The sequence below is a fragment of the Filicampus tigris genome, chromosome 9 (assembly GCF_054856515.1).
Source record: "Filicampus tigris isolate MCC_2025a chromosome 9, RoL_Ftig_1.0, whole genome shotgun sequence".
NCBI lineage: Eukaryota > Metazoa > Chordata > Actinopteri > Syngnathiformes > Syngnathidae > Filicampus > Filicampus tigris.
The window spans coordinates 11,639,438-11,665,811 of NC_141225.1; the positions used below are offsets into that span (position 1 = coordinate 11,639,438).

Sequence of the window (26,374 nt, forward strand, 5' to 3'; positions counted from 1 at the left end):
TAGTATTTCAATTAAAAATGTAAAAATAAAGTGCAAGAGAAGCACTATTCTTAATGAAAAAAAAAAAAAAAAAAATCAAGTGGTAATTACCATCCTCCATTGTGTTACAAAACCGTCGATATCGTAATTGTCTACAAACATATATCTTAACCATATACAACGTTTGACTGGTTCCACTGGTTCAAAGTCCTTAAGCGCGCTGTCTATATCATTGCCGTGACTTATTTCAGAGCTTCCGCGATCGTCTGCATCCGCCATTACTGCTCCCAAAAATTCAGACAAATCCGCCGAGGCCTCGCGACACCATCACGTGTAAATACGGATGCATTTCATTGGCTAAGAGACTGAGAATTGGATTAAAAAAAATAAATAAATGACGTATACACTCTACTGGCTCCAAAGGTAGAAAGACGCAACAGCACTTCAGGCTCTAGTGGTACAAACAGGGTTATACTCTTCCGCCTTTAATGGGTTAACCAAACTTGATGGCTAAATTTATCACGGCTCTAAGAATTACGCTGATGATGTCCTGAAGCGACATTCTGACCACCTCCACATTCCTGACGAGTATGGGGGGGAAAATCGGCAGTAGGGTCGGAGACGGTTTAAAATGGGGTGAGACGGTCAAAGGTGAGGGTCGCCCTCTGATGTGCGTGACCCGCAGGTTGCGGGCCTTTCAATGCGGTACAATGCAGCCTTGTGCTGCAGGTGCTTTTAGCAGCACTGTGTGATTGGGTCAGTTTTTCTCCCCAAGTCAAAGGGTTAAAGCATGACTTCTTTCAGTGAACAGAACTGGCCAGAAACCCAACATACATCGCAGCTATAATTTACAAAAGCAGAAGTTTGACGATAATGGATTCTAAAATGTAAGCATCTTTACTACAACAAAAGGATTCAGATTGCTTATCACCAATCTGTAGTTCTGTTTACTTTGGTATCATACATATTTCTTGGGTGTTTCCATCGTTGGGTGATTTTTGGAAGTACATTTTTTACTTTGATTGCCTGGACTGACTCACAGAGAGCCACATAAGCGTCTCTCCCCGACAAGAGCACTCGTCCATTTCCGCCATTGATCTCTGCTGTATTTTCATTGTTCCCGGCCTCATGAGACCTCTCACGGAGTAACACTGAAGGGAGTGCACGACCTCATCACGGGGACAGGAAGAGGAAGAGATGGGTGTGGAGAGAGGAAGAGGCGGGCCCAAAGAATATCACCACCACCGGGTTGAACCTTGGCAGTTCCGATACATCACCTAGTCAGCACGAGAATATAATCACGACAGTAGAAATGTGTGACCGTAATATATCCTGGCAGGAGTTTTCTGTCATTTTTACTAGAATTTCAATATAATACTATCTAAATGTTCTGAAGTCTGAATGTTTCATTCAGTCATTCATGTTGGGCCATAGTGGAGTTCTACGTGGATGTGGCGGACGTCAGGTTGCACTTCTTCAGCCAGCAAACTATAGTGACTATTTTTTAATAGGGGATTCATTCATTACACATCGAACAGCTCTCTCTCTCAGTGTTCTGAATATGGACGCACAAATGAAAATCTTTTTAGACTACAGGGACTAAAATTTGACTACCCACAGACACCACGTACTGATAATGCCTAATAATACATAATTACATCTTGCAATTATGATGATTTTTTTTTAATTTTTTTTTTTATATCAAATATTGTTCGGAAACAAAAAAACCTTTCTTGGAAACAGTATTACTCAAAATTCTTTAGAATGACAACTTGTCTTTACTGACATTTTAAAATTTAACTGAAAGTCTTGCAACATACGGTATTTCACTTGCATTTGATCTGTAACACAAGGCACTTCAGTTCTGAGGTGATGATGGACCGCCGCCGAAATTCACAATACGGTGGCCTCTGTGTCGCTGCCCGAGCGGATTTCATCACCCCTTTTTCACCGATTTGCAATCGGTGGTATCTGCGTGTAGTGTTGGAGAATTTTTTCGATTCAGAGTGAAAGTACAGATGATCAGTATCGGTCTTCCGAATTGTGAATTCCTGTTTCCATGCTTAGTGTTATACTTCGCCAAAACATTTTTTTAGACAGCAAACTATTGTGACTATATCTAGCAGGCGATTCACATACTTACACGTCTAACAGATCTCTGAATGTCCTGAATTTCTGTTTCTCTAAATCAAATTATGTTAAGTTATAGTGGTGGTCTGCATGGATGCATCTGTGCTTCTTTAGACTGACAAAATACCAAACTGTACATAGGTGTGACCGTGAGTGTGAATGGCTGTTTGCTGATATGCGTCGTGCAGTCGATTAGTCCAACCCGTCGGAAAAATCTGGAAACTCAAATCAAGCTCCATTGATTCATAATGTTGAATAATGCTGACCAGGGAATTTGTGCCATGGTGGTGGTCTGCGTGGATATCGTTACTTTTAGTTGGGGATTCATATACATAAAGACTATGGGACGTTAGAGGGTACGGTCAAGGGTGGCTGACGTGTTATGGTGACACACGAGGGAAAGCGGTGACGTTTTAGTGCCCTTTTTCTTGCTTGGGAACAGAGCTCATAAGCCAGTCCCAGCAAAGTCACGTAGCCCCATCAACAGCACCCCTTTTCCTCCCTCCCGCCCTCCCCTGCCCGTGTTTTGATAAACTGGGGTTAATCCAACAAAGCACCTGCACTCACAGCCTAAAGCTCCGAGCCGGACCTCATCATCACAGGGCAAAGACAAAAAGTGTCCGTCTAATTTCCGCACATTTGATCTTCTTGTCTATTTTCTACCTTGAGTTCTCCCCCACTCCCCACCTTGGCTGCTCTCTCAAGAGTTATAAAGGCCAGCTAGAACAACAAACCGAGTGGCTCTCGGCCGGGTGTGGTGGCCTGTGGAGCAGCAGCTGAGTCCTGTTCTTTCTCCTGGGACTCCGACAGACAGCTCCCCCTCCCCCCGGACCCTCTTTTTTTTTTTTTTTTGTTTTCCCACTCTCGACGGCACTTTCCCTGAAATGTTTTGCTCTCTCAGGGGTCACGTGGTGGCCTTGCCCTGAGACAACCTGACTTAAATGTTGAGTTTTCTCTGCCCGTACACATTGTGACAGGAAGAAACAAGACTGTGATGGACTGATCATCGACTAATGGCTGATGCCACGGATTTGGAACATATTTTCAACATTCTGTTGTAATATTGTTGACTTCAAACGTGCTTCTTATCTAGGCTTTGGTACACAACACTACTGTCACGCTTTGTCATGCTCTCACTCTGTGCTTCGTTGCTGATTAATTCGGCTGATTATGGCCCTTTAAATATATGTTTGCTGATCGATTTTACCTTCATGTACGCTAAAACATTGACAGCGGTTTTACAAAAGGCCTAGATACACCAATCCGACGTCGGAGGTCATAAAGTGTCGTGGTGTCTGATTGCGCCGTCTGATTGGTGTAGTGACCACCATCGTAATCCGTCAGGAAGCGTCTGGTAGGCGTTTACGCATGCTGAATCGGCGTCGTCAGTCGTGACATTTGGTCACTCTGATTGGCTGTTAGCTAGCAAATGCTGTTAGCACCAACGGGAAGTGACAAATGCGGATAAACTGTGAGCACGCCGTTGCTGCCTTAATCTTCTTACGAGGTACAGTATATTTCAGGCGGAGCAAGGAGCAGTGCCTTCTTAAAGACGCCACTGCATGTCATCTTTCATGCGTCCCAAAGAGCACTGTACTAAGTGCAGTATGAAAAGGGCTTGAGAACACTGTAAGGAAACCCAGGCCAAATTAATTGTGTACTTCTCCAAGAGACTTTTGGAGATTGCACAAATGCTTCAAGACTCGAGAACCAACATGGTGTGTCATAGCGATATGTGTTTCGCTAAAGTCCAAAAGGGAAACACACAGCGAGAAAAGTCAACACATACAGCAGAATAGCTGAAAGATATTGTGCAACAATGTGACATCGGCAATTGGCATCGAGACGAGGGTGAGTCCACAGTCCTGTTTCTTTACTGTCACACCTCGTAATCTGCCTAGTTCCCACGTCCCTCTTCCTGTCCCTCTATCAGGCCCCAAACTCCTCCAGTAATTTCTCTGACACACTTCCTGCACACTTGAAGGTTATCAACACATTTTCTGAGTCACATTCACCTACGTCATAATAGTACACCCTAGTTACAAACTAAATATTTACCTCTAAAGAGTTTTTTTTTTTTTCTTGATCTGTGAGCAGGATTGCATTAAAACTAACTACGGACTAGTTAACTGTTTTGTTGACAGGGCCTTTCTTGGACAAATTATTTTGACTTTGCAGGGCAGATTCGTAATCAACGCAAAAAAAGTATCAAAAAAAGTTGACGAAAAGAAATGCAGTAAAAAATGTGTTGACCAGTGTGATTTCTCTTAGGCCTCAAGTGTTTCAGTTGTTCTACAGTATATCTAAATCCACTATCCCACTGAGTGGCGAACAATTGCAAATGTTTTTGAAGGCAGCTAATGTTGCGTTCAGGTTAGAGTTCGTCAGCGTTCGTTCAATGTCGCAAAATGTTCGTCAACAATTTTGGTGATTTTTCTTGCGCCAAGAAAAGCGTAGGCGAACGTCTGCCGATCGTTTGGCGAACATTTGCGACCTTGAAAGAACCCTGACGTCAACGCGCATTATTCTACCTTCTCCACTCGGAACAGTCGAAAATGTTCGCCGGATGCTTTCATGACTTTTACCATATTTCTGCCAAACAGTGGACAAAAGGGCCCTTACTCAACTACAGATGGAGGGGGGTGTCACATATTGCTATGTAACCAAACCACATAACACTGCCTTATGAAAGACCGCTAGCTTCAAGCTAACATACTATAAAGGTGTACAATACGGTGCACCTTCCTCTACTTAAAACCATTCCCTATGGCTATGTTAAAGCCCGAATCAGCGTGAGGCCTCTCTGTTCTGCTGTGGTTGGGCAATATTAGTATATGTGCAGCGAGCCACATGGCAAGAACAACTTCAGAGACGGCATGTGTGCAAGTGTTGCCAGTTGAGACCTGCCCTATGTTTAATTAGAGGCATGACTCAAAGCCAAATGATGTGTGGTCAGATGAGCAATGGCTCGAAGGACACCCCCCTCCAAAAAAAAAAAAAGACCTCATGCACGCACACACAAACACACATACAATGAAACCCCAAATTATGAAATCCCGAGAGCCTTTCCATCAGCGCGTTCTAAAAAACTTGAGGCCTTCAAGAGAACTAAAGCTTTAATGAAGCTTACAAGCCTTGACACACACACTGTTCCAAAGTTCCTGGTAAACCACGGATGATGAAGAGCAAACAAGCAGTCAGTCTTCCACTACAAAAGGCTCTTTGTGCCACCATTTTATGACCAATCAAACAGCATTTGGGATTGTTTAGGAAAACACACATAAGTAATGGTTCATTGTGACTTCAACAATAACACTACCTGAGGATTACAATTCACGTTGCAAAAAGATGAAGGAAACTACTTCAAAGATGGCCTGAAGATCACAAGTTTGCTCACAAAATAACTGAGGTGACTATTTAAGGGTGTTAAAGAAAAAAATACACTACAGAAATGGAGTAGGGCATTCACTTAAATGGTCACAGGTTTTTCGGTGAGGTTTTTCAAACACTTAAATATTGTATCTTTTGTAAACAAACACATATGATTACTCAGGAAAAAGAGTGTTGCGCTGCATGTTGTTTTTTATTCTCATAAATTTAGTGTTTGTGAAGGTAAAGTGGAGACCAGAAGACTCAATAGTGCAAGTGATCATTACAGGCCGTCAAAATGTATAATCCATGTTACTAATGAGATGCGTACATTTGTCTGGTTTGAAAGTCGCGACTGAAATAATTTTTCACAGGGAATAAATAACATGACTGTGAATATTGTTGTATTGTCTGTCTGCCTGTGTTGTTGCACTGTTTGGGTTCCCTAAAGCATTATAACGCCGCTACATAGATGCTATTTATTCGCCTTCTGAGGCCTTTTCCATTAATGCGTTAGCATTAAGCTAGTAGATTTGAAAGCAAAGTTGAGTGGTTGTTTTAAAAAACAAAATGTATCATTTTCTTTTTTACGTTTAGTTTAACAGTAAACATGGAGTGGCATTAAACAGCATGAAGCCTCTCTTTTTGAAGAATTGCTCATGATGCCAAACTGCCATCGGACAGTGCTCGTGTGTCAAGTTTTTCAAGTCAAAACAAAAACCGAACGATGGCTGCATCAAAAATTTGTAAGCCGGGTCACTCGTATGTCAAGGCACCAATGTTCGGGACAGCCGTTAAAAAAAAAAAAAAAAAAAAAATTCTATTACTCTTAAAATATTTGTTTGAAAGAACTAGAAAGTTCATGCCAATCCATAAATACTGTGATGGTCTTTTTTCAGAGATAAATTCAGTGAAGAAAATTATGCCAAGGATGAGTATCTCCTTGTCTCTGTATGTTTAGGTCTGTGAAACATGCTGCGTGTGTGTGTGTGTGTTCTTCATTGTCGATTTACTAAGGCTCGATGCTATCACTGTCTTCCATGTGCTGGACAGAACAGTGCCCGGGGAAAGAGATTAGGAGTTGGCATTGTGGCCAGTGTGAACGTGTGTTTGTGTGCGTGTCAGATCTCCAAGAGCCGATTACCTGAGGGAAAGAATCGGGCATACACCGCACATCACAACAAATGTTTTCCCATCACTTCTCAGTTCTTAATCCTGAAGCCTACTCCAAACCACTTCTTGCTCTATCATAAGAAACATATTTGAGCACAGCCCAACACAACAAATTCACCTTTTCTGCACTCAGCTGATAGAACCCCCCCCCGCCCCCCCCAAAAAAAAAAAACCCAACAACAAAAGAAACAGGATATAGCCTGTTCTTCACACGCTGATAACATTTAGCTACCGAGGTTTCAATTATTTTTTTAAGTCATTGCCAGAGAGGAGTACAGGAAGACACATGCATAACTTTGCCCACATTTGGATTCGGCATCAAATGTACAAGCTATTTAATTTGATTTTAATGGCCTTTGATTGATTGCTTAGTTGATTATCTGTTATGTTACAGTTGATTAGATAGGGATTTTACATGATTTATTTGTCAGCTGTAAACAACTGTAAAAATTATTTCAACAATAAAATCCTGAATGTTACATTTAAAACATTGGTAAACCTGTAAATGCAAAATAGTCAATGATATTGCTGCATTTCTGTAGCTCTACATTAAACTAAAAACTAGAAAGACAGACTGAACACATTTACCAAGGCTAAATTGGATTCCTGGATGAGCATCAACCAAGCACCATTTTCCTCACAGATTCTTCCTTGGACTACGATAGTTACCTCGAGCACAAGTAAAGTTGTTTCCGTGTTGTTGACATAAAATAGTGACAGGAAAGCCTTCTTGTAGCATGTACCAGGTAGCCAAGAAGCACGTACAGCCCAATGACCTTCTGTTAACTACCATTCCATTACATCTTTGCCACAAAGAGCAAAACTAAAACGAGTAAATAATGCCTCCCCTTAAAAATATATATTTTAAAATGGCTTACAGAGGATTTGATTTCAATAAAATGCATTGGACGAATGTACAGTACAAGCACATGCGGCAAAGACTCTCTGTAACTTCCATTAACAACCCATGCTAAACTTAGCCCCCTCACTGTCACACATCAACATACTTCCGTGACACCAAGTACTACTTTCCCATTAGCCAAGGCTTTGGCACCATATTGTAACATCTTAGGGCATTGCAGAAAAAGCAAGAAAACGTGCATGTGAGTTTTTCCACACACAAATGAGGAAGGTTCCATAGAAAAAATGCAAATAGGTGAATTCAGATTTGCACACACCCGCTAACAAACAATCTGTAACAAAAGCATCCTTGGCTAAAATGAATTAAAATACAGGAGCTTCACAAAACATCTACGGACTTTTGGAAGTGAAAGCATTTTCTAAAAATGCATTTTTGGAATAGTGTGGTGATAAGCCAACAATGGAGAGGACAAGTTGGTGTGGAACAAGGATGGAAATAAGGCCTAGTGGTCCATCTGCGTTTAGCGGGTCTTTCTGATTGTCCGTCTGTCCATGACTTCAGCCAGCTGCCAGTCCAGAAGAAGACATCTCACCGCGCTCACTGGCGCCAGTAAGCAGGATCCATGTATAGGATGCATAGTTTCCTCATGCGTGTGGGGGGAAAAGATGGCTTTAAGGGTCCTATTTATGAAAATAACTCTCCTATGATTGATGATTGGTAATTCGGTATGAGCCCAATTTGGCGAGGGACAGCTGCTGTGGGTGCCAATGCGTCCCCTCTGCCCCTGCACCCGCACCCCTTCATGACACCGACCCCTTGGACGGATTTATTAATAATAGATGGAACAGTAATAAAGTTAGCTAAAAACAACTTTGTCTAATTGCCTGCTGTCTAAAACATCACTGTCCAATGAAAAGCATGTCAATCCACATTTAGTGCACCTTCATCATTTCACCATAGGGTTGGGATATTAAATGACTGATTCCGTACTTTGTCAGGATGATTTTTTTTTTTTTTTCTATCTCATTTTATAATGTTAAACCATTTCAAAGCTTTTCAGGGGAAATTGAGAAAATCATAGGAGGAAAATAAACAATAATATCACTTCCATTTGCTTTTTAAAAAACAAAGGGGAAACAAATGATTAAATAATGGAAAATCTGATTTTGTGTAGAGTTTTTATTTTAAGGCCATATCTTCATTCTCAATGGCAAAAACGTTTATTTGGCAATTTTGCATCCTCCTTCATTCGAGTAGTTTCTGTTGTAGTTTCAGTTTGGGAACAACTGAACTAAATGAGGCGGACAAGTTTGCCTTTCATGGACCCCTACAAATAACCAAATTTCCCCCCAAAATGCCCAATTCAAATTAAAATGAGATGTCTGAGGCAGGCATTTTTGAAACTGTTTTGTGGCTCTGTGATGGACTTGTCAACTAAATGTAATTATGAGCTGGATTTTTTTTCTTTGTCACAGAGGGATCCATATTTTTATTGAACAACGACGATAATAACCACTGGATGGTTTCAGCCTTCAAATAGCTGAGCGCGGTCTACATTTTTTGCATTGCATACCTCGTCAGACTCTGAATAACAGACCAGGAGGAATGATGACATCGTTGCTTACCTAAGCCCTGACACAGATTTTCATTTTCTAGTTCGGAAACAATCTAGACTCTAACTCATTAACTGCCATTGACGAATTTACTTTTACTTTTTACAGTCTAGCCATTCAATCCCAGGAATTTATTAGTATTTTTTTCACATTTTCTCAAACGTTAGGGTAAAGAGGGTCTGAAAATTTCTGGCAGTAAATGACTTAAAAATATAAAAGTTGATGAAAGGAATTATTTTGGTTTGATTATATGCCATCTGAATGAATTTATATTAAAGTCATATTACTTTGTGTTGCCTTATAGATGAAAGAAACGTTACCATCTAGTAAATGACTTAAAAATATAAAAGTTGATGAAAGGAATTATTTTGGTTTGATTATATGCCATCTGAATGAATTTATATTAAAGTCATATTACTTTGTGTTGCTTTATAGATGAAAGAAACGTTACCATCTATTGAAAACCATACCTCAAAGACACATTGTTGGAACTGTAAAAGATTCTCAATAACATTCCAAAACCATTTATGACAGCAAGAAAACAGGATACTGTGATCTTTTATGGAGTCGATTATGGTGAAATGGACTCTCTTCATCACGGAATAGCTAAAACGTTTAAAAAAAAAAAAAGAAAAGTGAAAACCATTCTGTATTACTAGGAGGCTTGTTGCAACTCAATACAGCAGCCACCCAGGAAGAAGAGGAATATAATTACGGTACACTCGACAATGGCCTCCATTGTATGCTGCGAATGACCAGGAGTTGAGGATTGAGCAAGGGGAGTCTAGCTGAAGATAAAAATACAATCTCGGAAGGAAAGTAACCTTCGAGCAGGACAGAATTGGAAAAGGTTAGCGAGTCAGGTTATAAGTCAAGCGCTGACTGACATAATGCTGCTGAATTTAGTGTGAGGATGGCGGAGGAGATTTAGCCCTACTATGTGTAGTACTGAATGCAGAATCTATTTAAAGAAAAGAAGCATGGTAGGTGAAATATGTCTGTGCATAGCAGACATGCATTCCCTGCGAGTATTTATTATTAGGGCGGCGGGCATGGCGTCGTTTGCATACATGCAAGACACCAAAATACACGCATGCTTGGAAGCGGTGATACAGGATGACGATATCATGCATGCTATGCTTGTCGGTCATTTAGAGAAATACAAAAGCGGGTCATATATAGAGAAAGTTCAAGTCGCAGTAGATTATATATTAATAATCAAACCGGGTGTAACAGTACACCGAAAGTCATGGTTCAATACGAACATTGGTTTTAAGTAAACGATTGGGTTCACATTAAAAGCAAAAAGCTTACGTTTAGCCAACAAATTTAAGTATGATTAAAATGAAACCTAAAATAGCAATCTGTTCGCAGTAAATTCTACAATACTGCGCTGCCCGGCAAAATAATGTATGAACAAATAAATATATTGCATGTTAAATCTTTTATTTTTAAGAAAGCGCACCATAACAGTTGGTTATCTTTTTTAGAAAATGAAAGACGCAGATTAACAGTTTGAACCTGTGAACTATGCAATGGAAAAAAACAATGGAATTTGTTATTCCTTTGGCTCCATCTGAAGAGCTCTGTTAATGCTGTTCAAAAGCCACTGAAAGTAGCGTTTAACTGTACACCACTTGTATTTGTGTTGCATGATATTCACCTTCACCTTATGTGGTTGCCAAGTGAGTTAACACGTTTGACTTACTAACAAAAGCATACTGATGGCCGTAACGTCTACTAGCCAGAAGCTCAGCTGCACTTTATTTGTTTATGGCGAAGACATGTGGCAAGAGCGTCACAGTTACACTTCCTGTCCTTGAACTAATACTTACATGTGGGACCTTGGTAGGCCCCTGTACTGTACTGACTATTCCATATCAAAATATTCTAATACACGTAGACTCCTAAAAAATAAACAAAAGAGAGCCCCAGAGCTGTGTCTATAGGAAAGTAAGTAATTGGTGACAAGGAAGTACGGTGTGTTTACTCATTCAGTACCAGACATTTTCAGACCTTCTGTTACCCTAATGTTAAAAAAATATATATAAATAAATTCCTAGGATTGAATGGCTGGACTGTGAATAGACAAACGTCTTTGGGATTGAATGAGTTAAAGGGATGCTTTTCGGCTGTGACGAGCTTTGTATGTCGGAGAGGAGGTCATTTTAGCCTGGGTTGTTTGTGGAAGTTATGGAGAGTGTTTAATGCCACATGTACGTGTACACTTCCGGTGCATCTTTTCTGAAATCACAACATCTGCAATCCATTTATTTTTAGGGTAAAGTTGTCCGGTAAATTTGAAGTGACTTTAACATGTTTTGGGGTCATATAATTTGTGGTATATTTACAGTGTAAACTAATAATACAGACAATTCTAAATTGTTTTTGCGGGGTGTCAATTACTCGCATTTTTATTTCTCCGCTATTTGTGGCAAGGATGGGTTGCTGCAGATTACTGTAAAGTTCACTTTTGAGAGTTGTAGTTTGCACTGCATCGTACTGAGAGCTGTTTCTAATATTGTGGTCATCACGTAGGACAAAATTTGAAATTCAAAAGTAAAAACTGGTGTGCATGTGTGGGTAGGCTGCTAATGAAAAGGCAGCCCTAATGTGTTTTCTCCATCTGGTAATAATTGCTGCATGTAGCAACCGTAGCTGTGTTTGGATAAAGCTCTGACATACATGGGGCCCTCTGACGCCGCGGTGTGTGTGTGTGTTTGCGTCGGCGTGTTTATGTGGGCTAAAGAGACAGGAAGAGAAGAGCCCTAGAGCGCCGACGGCCAACAAAACTAAATCAACTTTATCGTCAGCAGTTGTGTTTTGACGTTGGCGAGCTGCAACCGGAGTGAGCGTAGGTGGGCCCGGTGTCCTGCTGCTCCTCCTCCTCCTCCTCTGGGGGGCATTTGCAAATGACTCAAGTTGATGATTTAATGGCACACCGTTATCAAACAGCCACACAACAACAAACACACATCTGGAGATTACTTTGGATATCCTGCGATGAGAAACTGACGCAGAAAGTGATGCAACTTTCATTGAAAGGGACTTAATGATTGCCAAAATTGTTGTTACATAACAGAGCCAGGGGACTTTGGGGGAAAATTATACACAAGTGAGAAAAATAGAACCTTCAATCACACTTTTCTATTCGGCACTTCAAGCGACAGAACTTTTCTCAGTGTCCTAAGTGCTGACAGACCGGGTGCACTGATGCAAAACATGCATGGAGGGAAGTCAAATTTAATTTTTTCAAAACCTAGCTGAGATAAGCTTGGGCAAGAGCATGTTTGAGTGAAAGTTGCAAAAGTACATCAGAATTAATTCTAGCATCCAGTGTTGCAGTACGAGCAAGGCTCGCTTGTCTCAGAACCTCAGTGAGTAACACAGATTTGGTCAGCCCTGACAGTGATCTCTTGTGATGTGATAATTTGTGATAAACTACTTAAGCGAGTCCAACCGCTACTACAAAATACACAATCTCCATGCAAGCATTTGCCTACCTGCGCTTGAGCGCCCTCTACAACTGTCAAGTGAAATTCACTTTTTCCAATGGTAAACGCGAAGGCTAAATACCAGAGTTGGGCATCGCCTAACCGCCACCGAGTTCCGGTCTGCATATTTAATCGACCCACGTGGTCCCAGTCGGTCCGAGTCAGCCAAATGGCGTCAAGAACGGAACTTAACCTGTACCACTTCACATGCAGGTGACGCACTCCTGACACGCGGCCAAGTAAGGAAAACATTTTTTAAAAATTCTTTGCTTGGCGGCGTGTCTGCTCGTGCGGAGCCTGCGTGCGACATGAAGGTGACGTTCTCGACGTCGATTGGTTGTCGCCAACGAGGGACGGACAGGGACCGCGTGGATCGTTTAAATATGCAGATGGGAACTCTGTGGCAGTAAGGCGATGCTCAGCTCTGCTAAATAAACTAAATGAAATTACTAAAGTAGTAAAGAAAGTAAGAAAATTAACCGCGCCCATCAGTTCGTCATTGACGGACGCCCGTTTTGTTGACATTTTTTTAAGGGGTGGCGGACGGACAGACTGACTTCGCTGATGGACTGACTGACCAACACGATTACAATTCGGTTCGTCTCAACAAAATGACGGACTGACGAATGACGGCCAGCGACCCAGGCCACTGACGGATGATCCAGCCATATTGAAAATCATCATGAAAGACATTAAACAACATGAAAATAGAATAAAGCGGCTCTGCGACTGGTCTAACTCCGCTTGAGTACTGCAAACTTAATCGAGTTTTGTCATGATCTGTAACCGCCTCATCCGAAGAAGAAATAATGACTGTATTCTAAAAGGGGCTAGCGCAAATTCATGTCAGTAGACGAAAACGGAGTGACAAGTGAGACAGTCTTCTCAGAATTCAACATGGCCACTCGGTCTTGTGACTTACTGGCAGGGCCACTTTGCAGAGGAGGTGGGTGCAGAAAAAGGGTCTTTGTATTGTGAGGGTCAGCTGGTCACACATCCTCTTGTGTGGGCTAGCCACACTCATAAACAGACAGATTTATGGCAAAAAACAAAGCATAACAGCCGTTTACTGGAAACGACCAAAGGAATATACTATGGAACATGGAGAAGGACTCACCTTCCTGATAAAACAGGAAGTGACTCATACCGAAGCAAACATGTATCCATAAATGAATGAATAGAATATAAAGCAATCATGCATAAAGCGTAATTCCGTTATTGCGTTGTATATTGAGGAACACAGCTAAAATTAAGTATTTGAGCCCTTAAACCTGTGGTCCTTATAGGGGCCAATGGAAGTTGCTAGACGGAAACGCTAACGGAAGCCCGTTTAAAATGAGAGGAGGACCGTCCATAGGCGATTACCATTTAGTCCGGCCAGACAAAAAGGCGGTTAAGACGGACGGTGGAAGGGTACCCCGGCTGCAGACGGAAGGCGATAAACGGAAAAGGACATTTTTGTAAAATGCCCAGCTCTGCATTCTGGACATTAGACTTTTTGGCAAACATAAAACTAAATCAACAAAATATAAAATGCAGTCAACTCTGACAGCATTTGAGTGGCAAGGTCAATGTCTTGTTTTTTGTTGTCTACTGAATGAAGACATTTGGATTTTAAATCATAACATGAGTATGAGAAAAAAGGTCAGAATTCCAGCTTTTATTTGATGGTATTAATATCACGAGGTGGTAAACAACTCAGAACAGAGCACCTTTTGTCTGATGCCACCCGCTTTTCAAGGAAGCATAAGTATTGTAGCACGTGAGTGATTGATGTTTCTAGTTCAGGTGTTCTATTTTACACTGATTGCTTAACCCATTAAAGCCTAAAGCGCCTGGCTCAACATCACCCCAAAACCTAAGGGCGACTATAGAATCACCCTCTTAAACCTGAGGTTCTCCCAGAAATTCAACACCTCCAAAATAATTAATATCTCACCCCCTGTAGCAGATAATAATAACATAATTCCAAATGTATTTGAGAGCTTAGACATGTGGCTTTCACACAGGCCTGAGTTTATTCATCTTTACTGTTTCAATCGAAAATGTAAAAAAAAGTGTCAGTGCAAGAGAAGCACTATTTGTAATTTTAAAAAAATGGAGTGGTAATTACCATCCTCTATTCTGTTACAAAGACACCAATATCATCATGGTCTACAAACAAATATCTTAACCATATATCACGTTCGACTGGTTCAAAGTCCACAAGGACTCCATCACTGCCGTTACTTATTTCAAAGCTCGTTTGATTGACGGCGTCCTCCAATACGCCTTGAAAGAAATTCCGGGACATCCTCCGCGGTCTCGAGAATTGGATTTTAAAAAGAAAAAACGCATCTGCTCTCCCGGCTTTAAAGGTAGAAAGACGCAACAGCGCTCCCGGCTCCTGTTATGGGCTCCTGTTCCTAATGGGTCAAACATTAGATAGTGCTTGTTTTTGGCTTTGGGTTTCACCTATGAAAACTGCCAAAGAAGCCAAAGAATAGAAATGTGTCTTCAAACGGGTTTTAAAAATGGACAGAGAGTACAAACATTGGGCATAGCCAATACATCAATTTGAAATGTGCTAAAGAAAGAAACTACTACTGTACGGAGCAGTCTCAGTCTCTTTTTCCGTTGCAAACACAAAAAAGGATTGTAACATGAGCTGAGGCGGCAGAAGCTTGAAGAGCATGACGGTTGCAAGGGCAAATTGAGGATGGCGCACAAGATATAAAAGTCAGCGTACTGGCTTTAATAGGCAGTTACAGCCGAGAACTGCGGTCCAACAATAGCAGGGCTGTGACTATAAATCAAACTATGAACTCAAATACCAAATCCAATTCAAACAGCACCACTTTTTTTATTTTTTCAACCGAAATGATGCAACACGTTTTGAAAATATATGCACCTAACTGGCCAGACGCCAGATTCACGGCACACATTTTCCATCCTACTGAGAGCGCCTAACCTAATCTCGACGGGGCTGCTCTCACAAAGGAGCCACTCACTCACACACTCACACACACACACACACACACACACACTAGCGCTCAGTCTAAACTTTAACCAAACTTGAACTCCCCCAAAAACCCTGCAGTGACCGCATGAAAAGCACTTCTCAGGTTACGATTCACTCGAAATAGGCCCTAAGTGCATATTACAGCCCTCTGGTGACGTGCATGAGTGTTTAGAAAAGTTACACACACACACACACACACACACACACACACACTCACCCGCCCACACACACTACCATCTTTAGGGAAAATAAGAGCACATACTTTTTTTCTGATACAAATGAGCCACGCCGGGAACGTTATTCAATTCATTTGGATTCCTACAGAATTTATCCCCATAGGAATTATATATAATATGTTGTTTGGATTTGCAGATGATCCTCACACAATTCATTTTTTAACAGTCATACTTTAAGTGTAAGAATTAAAAAGTTTGTGCACCATAATTCATTGCAGGTCCTTCAGGTGTGTGCAATTTGGTCAGCGGGTGGCAGTACAATACAGTCCATATGTATGAACACAATCAAAGAAGACTTTCACAATTACTGTAAAATGGCTGTAAGTTGCAGTAATAGCTGTTTTGGGAAGAGGATAAAGAATATATGCCTCTGAGGAGTGTTATGCTCTATTGTCGGTCTACATTTGTTGATGCATCGTCTGTGCTCAAATATCAGTCGTTTAAAGCATTATAACAACACCACAGATACGCTATTCATTAGCCTGTTTATGGCGTTTTGCATTGAATGTTAGCATTAAGGTTTGTAGACATCAAGCTAAGGTACAGCTGTGTGGTTTTTTTGAATACACAATATGCAATTCTATTGATTTGATGTTTAGTTCTGTTTGACAGTTAACTGGTCAACTGGGAGTGGCATTTAACAATTTGAAGGTGTACTACATCTGGGATTCACAGGAAAACAAAAGGCTGCTATATTCCCCTTTCTGTAGAACAACAACACATTTAAAAAGGAAGTCAACATAAACATTTTTTTTCAAGAATATGTTCTATGCAAGCCCACTAGTTGAAACAGGGCATTCTGATAAATATTGCGTCTGTGGAATAAGTGTTAATCCACCCATTGAGAAGCACGTCCTGCATGACATAAGCCGTTGTTTCAGAGGAAGTTAAAAGGTTTGGGGCACTTTGTGGAAATAATAATAAAATAAGCAAAATTTGTTCTAGAGTTCCACGTATTTGGCTAATGTGTTTACCGGAAAGACTTGCGGCGCTTGCGGGGCGAGCACTGAAAAACAATCGCTTCATCCTCTGATTGAAGAGAGCCAGATGAGGCCATTTTCAACGCACTCTCACAAAACGGCAATAAGATAGACGGCAGCAGATGGAGAGAAGGTGTCCCGAGGAAGATGGAGGAAAAAAAGGTTCTTTCAACATCCTTTCATTTTTCTCTTTCACTGTTATCTTTTCCCCTCCTCTCTTCACTTGACCTCCTCCGCCTCCGTGTTATGAGTAGGAGTCGGGGAGGAAGTACGTGGGATTTTCCCACAGCTTGGCAGGACCTGATCCCAGCCCCCTATTTCTGTCTCCCCCTCCGTCTCATGTCAGAGGAGAGTCTTGAGCAAAAACACTCATATTCCATCGCCAAGTATTCTGGGATGTTTCTCGGAACTTTACACCGCTCATTTCCGCGGTTGCATATACTCATATACCGCGTGTTGTTGCCACGACAACAGGGTGAGGCAATGCAGCTATATATGCCTTCAAAGATGGCTGTCATCTTATGGCAGCTATCTTGCACATGGTCCCAGGAGCAGGGAGGATGGAGCGTCACATGCACCACATTTGAAAGGTTTTAGGCTCCAGCACGCCTTTGGCCCTTGTTAGGAGAAGCGGTTTGGGTAATGGATGGCTGGAAAGCCTGAAGGAGGCACTGAGGGACTAAAAAGTGCACAGGAGCAGGTAGATTAGGTTAAAAAAAAAAAAAATGTTCAAATGTAGACATAAAAAAAATATGTGAAATAAAGTGTTGTAAAAGTGTGATTATCAATGCTAACCGTTAGCATGCCAATGGGAGTTTCCATTATACTGTATGTTAGTGAAAAGTTCCAAGTGAACTTGAGTTAACTTAAGATAACGGGGTCCGTTCTTAAGGCAATGTAGTTTGGTTGTTTTAAATGTAAGTGTAATTCTCTTTGTTTTATGTTTAGTTTGACTGTAAACATTTGATGGGGTATGGTGTTTCTATATGTTTATAAACCTATAAATAAAGGCTTTTTACATTTATAATATCCAACTGTATGTGTGCCTGGACCTAGAATTCTTTCTAACTGCTTATTGATCAATATTTAACCCTTTCAAGGGCACTAAGGGGTACAGAGATACCAGCAGCGATTTTGCTCTCCTCTGTTTAGTCCAAATACAATTGATCTCAATGGGGAATTCGATGGTATTGATGCGGGTGGCCACTTAACTTTGTGGTGAGAGTCTGAAACTGTGTTTTACCTCTGCTGCCTGGGTCTCCTGGTGTAACAGTGTCAATCCTGTAAGGTCCTCCAGGAAGGAGTGTGAAGAGTTAAACACCTTGGACAGGAAGTGGAAGCCTTCCCTTTCGTAGTGGTCCAAGACCTAGACAAAAGAAAGAAAAAACATTCGAGTTTAATTTGTCCTGTCACTAAGCTCATGACTCAATTTACTTGTATTCCTCCATCAAATTTAAAATGAATCAAAATGTAAATAATTTGTTCCAGTACCCGAAAAAAAAAAAAAAAACAGGACAATTTTTTTAATCCATGTTTTAATTTTTTTTTAATAAATTAAAATAGGTTTTAAGAAAAATGAAGCGTCCAATTTAGATTTACTTCATACACAAGTGGAAAACCCGTAGTCACAGAAAAATCAAGTTGCTTGGAGATGGCTTTATAGCCACTACCTTTAACGTGCCAGTCTATAATTTCCTTTCTAATCTCCTGAGACAACTCTCTCCTTCGCTTCCTCTGGTCCATGTTTTTGATGTGGTACACGCCATGTCACCAAACAGCACAGTGACTACTTGTCACTCTTTAAATAGGCCGACTGACTGATTACAAGATTGAAGACACCTGTGATGCTAATTACAGGGCACACCTAGGCTGAACAACGTCCTATGGTCAAATTATTTTCAATCTTTTCTCGGGTTACAATTATTTTTGCCCAGGCCTTTTTTTTTTTAAACCTCTGTTGAACCACAATTCAAAAGCAATGTCTGATTTTCCTTGGTTCATTTTCATAAAGCGTGTATTATTACTTTTCTCAGATTATTCTCAGAAGTTATTTCTGTAACCACTGTGGGATTTTCTTTCATAAACAACAGGGCACCAACAATGTGTCTGTGTGTATTCCCAAAATGTATTTTAATTGATTTTGACATAAAATACCGGACAGAATATGATCTTAATAGTTAATACATTATTTTAGTGATGAAAACACACTTTTTTGGAGGAGTGGGGGGGGGGCTGTCAAACAAGGATTAGTCACAGATCAGCCCCTTTAACTGGTACCTGCACTTTGCAGCATTGCTATTTTAATTGTCGACTTAACAAAAAGGGAAGTTTTCCTGCTGACTACACGCCTTCTCAGCTGCTATGTCTATTAAATGATAACAGAAGCTAAGCCCCTAAACTGAGTTTTACCTGAATACTTTCCCTTCTCAAGTTAACCGTCACGCTTTCTGTTCAGCGGCCCACGATTGGCGAGTCTTCCCTTGGTATGATTATTTTTTGTAGACGATGAGTAAACACCTCCCAGTGACTCAATGGCTTTGACTGCCCGCGTTAATGTATATATGGTCTCCACGGCACGTTTGACGCTTGCTTTGAAAACACACATTCGCACACAAACCATGCACTGACTCATTAAGTAACCACTCAGGCCTCACAGCATTTCAGAAGAACACAGGAAGTGAAAGGCCATAAACAACATGCGGTGCGAGACACTGTAAGTACAGGGTGTTGAGTTCATTGGTGAAAAATGAGCAAAATGATTTTTTTAAGGCAATTTAACGCACAATCTGCTTTATTGTTTGTCATCTTTGGGAAATTTAATAGAGCTGAACTATAATACGTTGTCCTTCATTTATTAGAATGACAAAATAAAAGAAAGTTTACCAAAATAGTAGGGTCCATGTCCATGGGATCTATTTTATTCAAGAGGAGACTAAGGACAATGAATAAGCGGACTCCGCAGAAAAGTGGAGATTGTGAAGTACAACACTGCAGCGCCCAGAGCTGAAGATCGGAATAGGCCATGCAAATCAAGCATGCTTTAAATCCAAATAAAGGTCCAATTTCAAGTCTTGCCGTACGATAGAGATGCAACTAAATTCTGAGATGTTTCCCATCAGTGCGCAAACTCTATTAACAGTCGCATAAAATGATGAATGATAAATTAAAGGTTCTGCTTTTTGCACACACACAAACATACAATTACAGCAAAACATTTAGCTTTGTTGTTAGCATTGCTTTTATTGTTAGCTGACTGAAACGTCTTCCTTCTTCTTGACTTGTTTTGACAGTCAACAAAAGTTTGAAAGGCACATTACTGACACCAACAGGACTCAAGTGGAACAGCACCTATTAACTACACAGTATAGATTTACAGGACATGTTTCGGATGGGCCAGCTTTCCACTTCAAAACAGTGCCACAGGTATCTGGAAAATCATGTCACATTGTTACCATATGTCAGATATGTCAAAAAACAACGTACAAGGGGGTCTTCGGTTTATGACAGAGTTCTGTTCCTACAGCAACGCCTTGACCCAAATTTGTATGCAAGTCGCTCTTGTAGTCCATCATTATTCTAAGCTAACACAGTAGCGAAGTCCTAATTATCTTGAAAAACGTGTAAGTTGGTTCACTCGTATCACAAGGCACCACTGAATGTCCCATTTCAAGCCATGTTCTCAAATGTTCTAATCCATTCAGCCAATCAGTAACCAGTAGAGCTTTTACGTCACCTTTATACCGTATGACTCTAAATGCTTGGAATATCTATACTTGAAATAGTACTTGATGTAGCCAATATGAAGTCAAAAAGCAAATTATATAGCGAGTAGAGCCATGTCATGTAGTGGAAAAGGGACAAAATTTGACGTTAACCATGGAAAACCCCTACAAATGATAAAAATAGAGGTATCATATTTGGTGGTGTTAGCATAAGTAGCTCATAGTAAAAGGCGTCTGGCACCATTTTAGACGAATCCACGTCAGTGGTGTTTTACTCTGCGTCGCATAGTTTTATTGGCATGCCGTCCTAGATAGAGTAAGGAAGCGCACACACACACGCACACATACACACACACGCACACACACAGTGAAAAAAGCCCCAACTCTACAGGAACTGCGCCAGTCCAGACAGGGGCTGAATTGTTTTGTTTCCATCGTGACCTGGCAGCACACAGCTGACTGCCTCACACACAGTCTCACACACAGTCTCACACACACACACACACACACACACACACGCACCCCTACTCACACACACGCACACGCATACGAGAGTGAACGGGTTGCTGATTGGACACACAAATGGAGGGGGACGCGCATTGCAGAGGATCAGGAAAGAGCCAAAAATGTAAAACTGCAGATTGAGATGTGAAATTGGCTGGATAGAAGACAAAAAAGTGGACTCAACGGCAAAGCAGGGAGGGGAAAATGTGTGGGTGGGATTTAAAGAAATCAAAATAAACCCGTTTTTCTCTCTCCGTCATGTTCTTGATTGTTCTTGACTACACTGACTCGTACTGTGCTAATAATCTCATCAGTCACAGAAACGAGACACTTAGCAATGATGGTGGAGAAACTTTTAACCCCCTCCCCCCTCCTCTTGGGTCGGTCTTCACACGAAAGTGATAGATCTGTGGCTTTATGACCTTTTTATAGACACAAAGGCCGCATTGAGATTGGGGGATAAAAGTGAGACTTTGGCGAGCCCTCTACTTCCTCCCACTGTCTCCCCCTTTTAACACCCAAGCCACGTTTTTGCCAAGAAGTACAGTTCAGCTCTGTTTGCCATACTACGGTTTATAACCGTAAACGCCTGTAGCTTCCTTATGTTTTTACCCAAAGATGTGCGGATTGAATACAGACTTGTCCACATTTGTTCATAAGTAAAAATCTCGCAGCCTAATTGGACCAGGTTTTATTGGTTGAATACGTTAGGGGTTTTAAGCCGGGTTTAGGGTTTTGAGCAAATATTAGGGTTTCGAATTAGGGTTTCAAGACAGGGGTGGGTTTTCAAATCAGGTTCTGTTTCAAGACCAGGTTGGGGTTTCAAATTAGGGGTGCAAGAAAAAGTCAGTGTTTCAAATTAGGCTTTCAAGACAGGGTTGGGGTTTCGAGTTAGACATAGGGAGTCAAAACAGTTTTGGGGATATCAAACAGAGGATAGGGTTATAAATTCTTGTTTCAAGGGAGGTTTAGGTTTTCTAATTAAGGTTCTGAGCCAGGGTTAGAGTTTACAATCACAGTTAGGATTTTGAGCAAGGGTTAGGGGTTTAAAACAGGGTTGGGTTTTCAAAATAGGCTTGCAAGCAAGGAAGGTTTAGTTTTCAAGCAAGAAAGGTTTCAATCAGAAGTAGGGTTTCAAATAGGGTTTCATGCAGGGGTTACCACTGTATATTCTTTTTTTTCTGTTTGTTCAAACGAAGCAATCAATCCATCACCCCCTTCTTTCCATGGCCCTTCATGTTCATGTCGTCTTCAGTGTGTGATGCAACATATCGCAATGCTTCTTTGTGAGGACTATTGCTCAAAAACACACACATGCGCGCACACGTACGCACACAAGCTTTTACGACAGCCACGGATATCAGTGAGCGACTGCTCCCTGATTGATTTTCCAGCTTTTCTTGGCATTCCTTATTCCTCCTGGAGCAACATTTCAACACACGCTCTCCTGACTTTGCAGCAAGAAAGTAGGAACTATGGGAATCCCCCCTGCAGCTCCCTCTCCACACACACACATACACACACACACACACACAGAGAACACCAACAACCCCGCTCCCCACTTCTGTATTTTGGGTCACGCGGCATCTTTAATCCTGATGGGACAAGTTAAAAACAACACTGCCCACCGCACTGTTGTAGTTCGCCATCTTCAGTTGTAGGTGGAAAAAGCGGGGGGAGGGTGTGTGCCACTTACAACAGGCGAGCAGGCGGTGCACTTGTCGAAAGCCAGGCTGGCAGGCAGGACGTTGTCGAACCTGGAGAGGAAGCCGCGGATCTGAGGAGAGAGGCATCAAAAACTAAACTACTTGCTGACATTGTAAACATATCAAAACATATTACATTTATATCCACACAACTCCTGTTAAAATGTCACTGATATATTTAGCCAAGCCATAAATCCACCACTTGAAGGCCTCTGGAGCAGCTTTAACTTTATGTACGGCCCATGGTTGAAATACGTGCTCAGGGTGCCCCATGGTGGCAGGGAGATGAACAGCATTTACTGTACGGCCTGACATTAAAGAATCTTATTTTGTATAATTCTAACTTTTTTTTTTTTGCTGAGAATAATGTCAAAATATTAAAAGATTTTAATCATTTGGGAGAATAAAGTTGTAATTCGTACAAGAAATAGTAGTCGTTTACAATTTTAAAATTAAATGGACCCTTGCTAAGAATATGCTTAAAAGCCAAAAACAGTTTGATAATAATTTTGAATGATTTATTTTTACTTTATTTATACGGTCATAATTAAAAAGAAAAAAACGATTCACAAGAAAATTATGAAAACAAAGTCTATTTGTACAAGAAAACTATGACAATAAAATTATATTATAGTGTGAACTGAATCGTCAGAGAATCAAGTCAAACTATAAAAATAACTTCCTAATAATTTGGGAGAATAAAGTTGTAATTATTACATGAAAAAGAGTAGTTTTGAGAATAAGATTAAATGTACTTAAAGGAGGATACATTTGAGAGTAATATTGTAAATTAAGATTTAATTTTACAATAAAATGGTAATCTTAAGGAAGAGAGAATTTCATGGGAGAAAAAACATATTTGTCAAGTTAAAATATGACATGAATGCAAGGAAAATATATTGAACAGTTCTATAGAATATAGTTAAATAATTGTGAATTCATGTGAAAAAAATCAAATCCACCCTTTTGAGAATTAATGATAAATACTGAAATAATGTTATGAGAATTTTTTTTTTTTTTTACATTCATACAAAAATTTGACATTAAACAATGCTTTGACTAGTCCGGTACGCATTTGATTAAAATAATGATTTGATTTTACAATAAAAGTATTTACCAATGAAGTTCTCATTTTTAGTAGAAAAAAATTTGGGGGAGTAAAAAGTGAAATGATAAAATATCCTGCTGAGAATAAATTCCAAATATATTAATATTAATATATATATATCATGTACATATTATGAAAATAAAGTGGTAACTTCAAAAATAAAAAGTAATTTCACAAGAATAAAGTCATGATTTTACATAGCAAATACATAATGTATAATAATAATTTGAGGAGACTACAGTTTCCTTCCTTAGAGTCACTGATAGTGTAGTGGTACACGCGCCCGAGTTGTGTGCGGGCAGCGTGGGATTGATTCCCGCTCAGTGATGGTGTCTGTGTGTGTGCCCTGCTAATAGGGTTGCGTCAGGAAGGGCATCCGGCGTAAAATGCTTTGCCAAATCAATGATGCGAATCGAGCGTGTGCTCGATTCGCTGTGGCGACCCCTGAGGGGAAAAGCCGAAAGGATAACAACAACAGTTTCCTTCCTTCGCAACAACGCATGACGTGTACTTTCTTCACGAGGCCACAAGTGGTCACTGCAACGTTACAAAACCGAAGCTACTGTTAGCGTTGCAGTGGCATACTGTGACTTATTTACAGAGGAAAAAGAGCTGATAAACATCCACCAGATTAGCTGCCATCATCATCATCACCTATCCAAACACACACACGGCAGCACATTTTCATGCCATTTTCCTTCGACATCGTGCTGAACATCATGAGCAGCAGAGGTGTTGAGCAAATGGTGGATTTGTCAGTGTGATGAATACAAAGTGATAAAGATGATGATGATGACGATGCAAATGTCAAGTGAGAGAGTTAACGCCTGAAATTGTTGCAAAGGAGCACAACTTGGCTATCGACATACACACGTCACCAACTTGTACTAAGTGGTTCATTTACAAGGGAAAACTAATGAATTACAATAATATAATTTGGGTGAATGGTTTGGGCATATTTGTCAGCTGGTGTCAGTAAAAAAAAAATAAAAAAAAAATAGAAAAAATAAAAACATCACCATGAAAAAAAAAAATATGATGCATCACTAGATTCAAGAAGAGTGCTCTTAATGCACTGATCTATAAAAGATTTGCATATATGCACACAAACAGTGCACAACCAATGAGAACAACAAAAATCTCCCTTTACGATGATAATAATGCAAAGACGAAAGTTGAAATGATACCTACCCATGAACACAAACTTGCACTGACTGCGACATGGGAACATGTCTGATAAGCAAAAGTTTTGATGTAGTGTCAATTGCATACACAATTAATTTTACAAAGCAAATGTAAATACACCGGACCCAGGGATTGTGAAAGTGTGTCACGAGTAGCACTAGTGGTACGCTGGCTCCCTCCAGTCATACGTGCAATAATTACTGAATTAAAGGCTTAAACTTTGCATGTTATAGTAGCTTAATTTTATTTATTTTTTCTTTTAAATGCAGGACAGTATATGTGTTGACTACAGTTTGATTGTATTGAACTTTTAAGTACAATACATGTACATTTAATCTTTTATAACTGAATGCAAATATTGAAGTCCGTTTTTTATTATTATTTAATACTCCCCTTTCCATTACAGGTCAGTATAAATACTTTTTTTTTTCTGTAACCTTACAGCTTTGATCGTGCGATATAAAAAGAACATACATAAAATGATTAAATTCTTGTAGTATTTAAAATTTTACTCTCATAAAATGATGTTTTAATATCAGAAAAAGAAAAAGGGATAAGTTATTTTTTCTAATTCTGCAAACATTTTGCATTGTATTCCACGTGTGAGTAGTGGTCAACTTATCTTTACACTTTACACTACGCCAAGCAAAAGTAGTTTATTGTCGTAAAAATTACACATTGTTTTCTCAAAAATTGAAAACTATACTCTCTGAGTAGTTAACTTTTTTTTTCATGAGGGGAAAAAGATTTGTTGAAGTGTTGCCTATTCATATTTATCTGTTTAAGGTTAAATCACTGTGTTCATTATTGTAAGAAATGACAAAAATGATTGGTATCTTCGCAAAGACAAAACATCAAATGATTCAAGCAATATGGTTATTTGAGAAGTGTGTATTAAACTGTTGGCCTTTCTCATTAATCAGTAGCCAAGAAGTAGCTCTCACATCAAAAAGGTTATTGACCCCTGCTTAGCGTATTGCATTGGCGTCAGTATATTTCATTACAGTAACTCATCTTTTACACTTGAAGTTTTAGTGTAAAATAAAAGATAAGAACCTTTATCATCAAATGATATATTTTCTTTAAAATGTTTCTATAACAAGTGTGATTTGATGAAAAGTGTAAAAAAAAAACAAAAAAAAATGAAATTTAAGGATTTTTTCTCATAGTACAACTTTATCACGGGTAAGTAATTTTATTTGATTGTAGTTTTATTTGACAGCAATAACTTATCTTTAAAAAATATTATTTACTAGTCTTACAAAATATATTATTTTCTTGTAAAAATAAAAAATAAAAATCCCATTTTATT

At 39.9% G+C, this 26,374-nt stretch overlaps 1 protein-coding gene across 3 annotated transcripts in view; it reads right to left on the bottom strand.

Moving 5' to 3' along the window:
• atg7 (ATG7 autophagy related 7 homolog (S. cerevisiae)) overlaps positions 1 to 26,374 on the bottom strand; it is a 51,922-nt gene that overhangs the window by 5,501 nt on the left and 20,047 nt on the right. For all 3 annotated transcript variants that reach the window (XM_086039922.1, XM_086039924.1, XM_086039925.1), the window contains exons 17-18: positions 22,760 to 22,840; positions 18,081 to 18,203 (exon numbers count right to left, since the gene is read on the bottom strand). In XM_086039922.1, the coding sequence (XP_085896048.1) occupies positions 18,081 to 18,203; positions 22,760 to 22,840 (204 nt within the window). The remainder of the gene's footprint in view (positions 1 to 18,080; positions 18,204 to 22,759; positions 22,841 to 26,374) is intronic.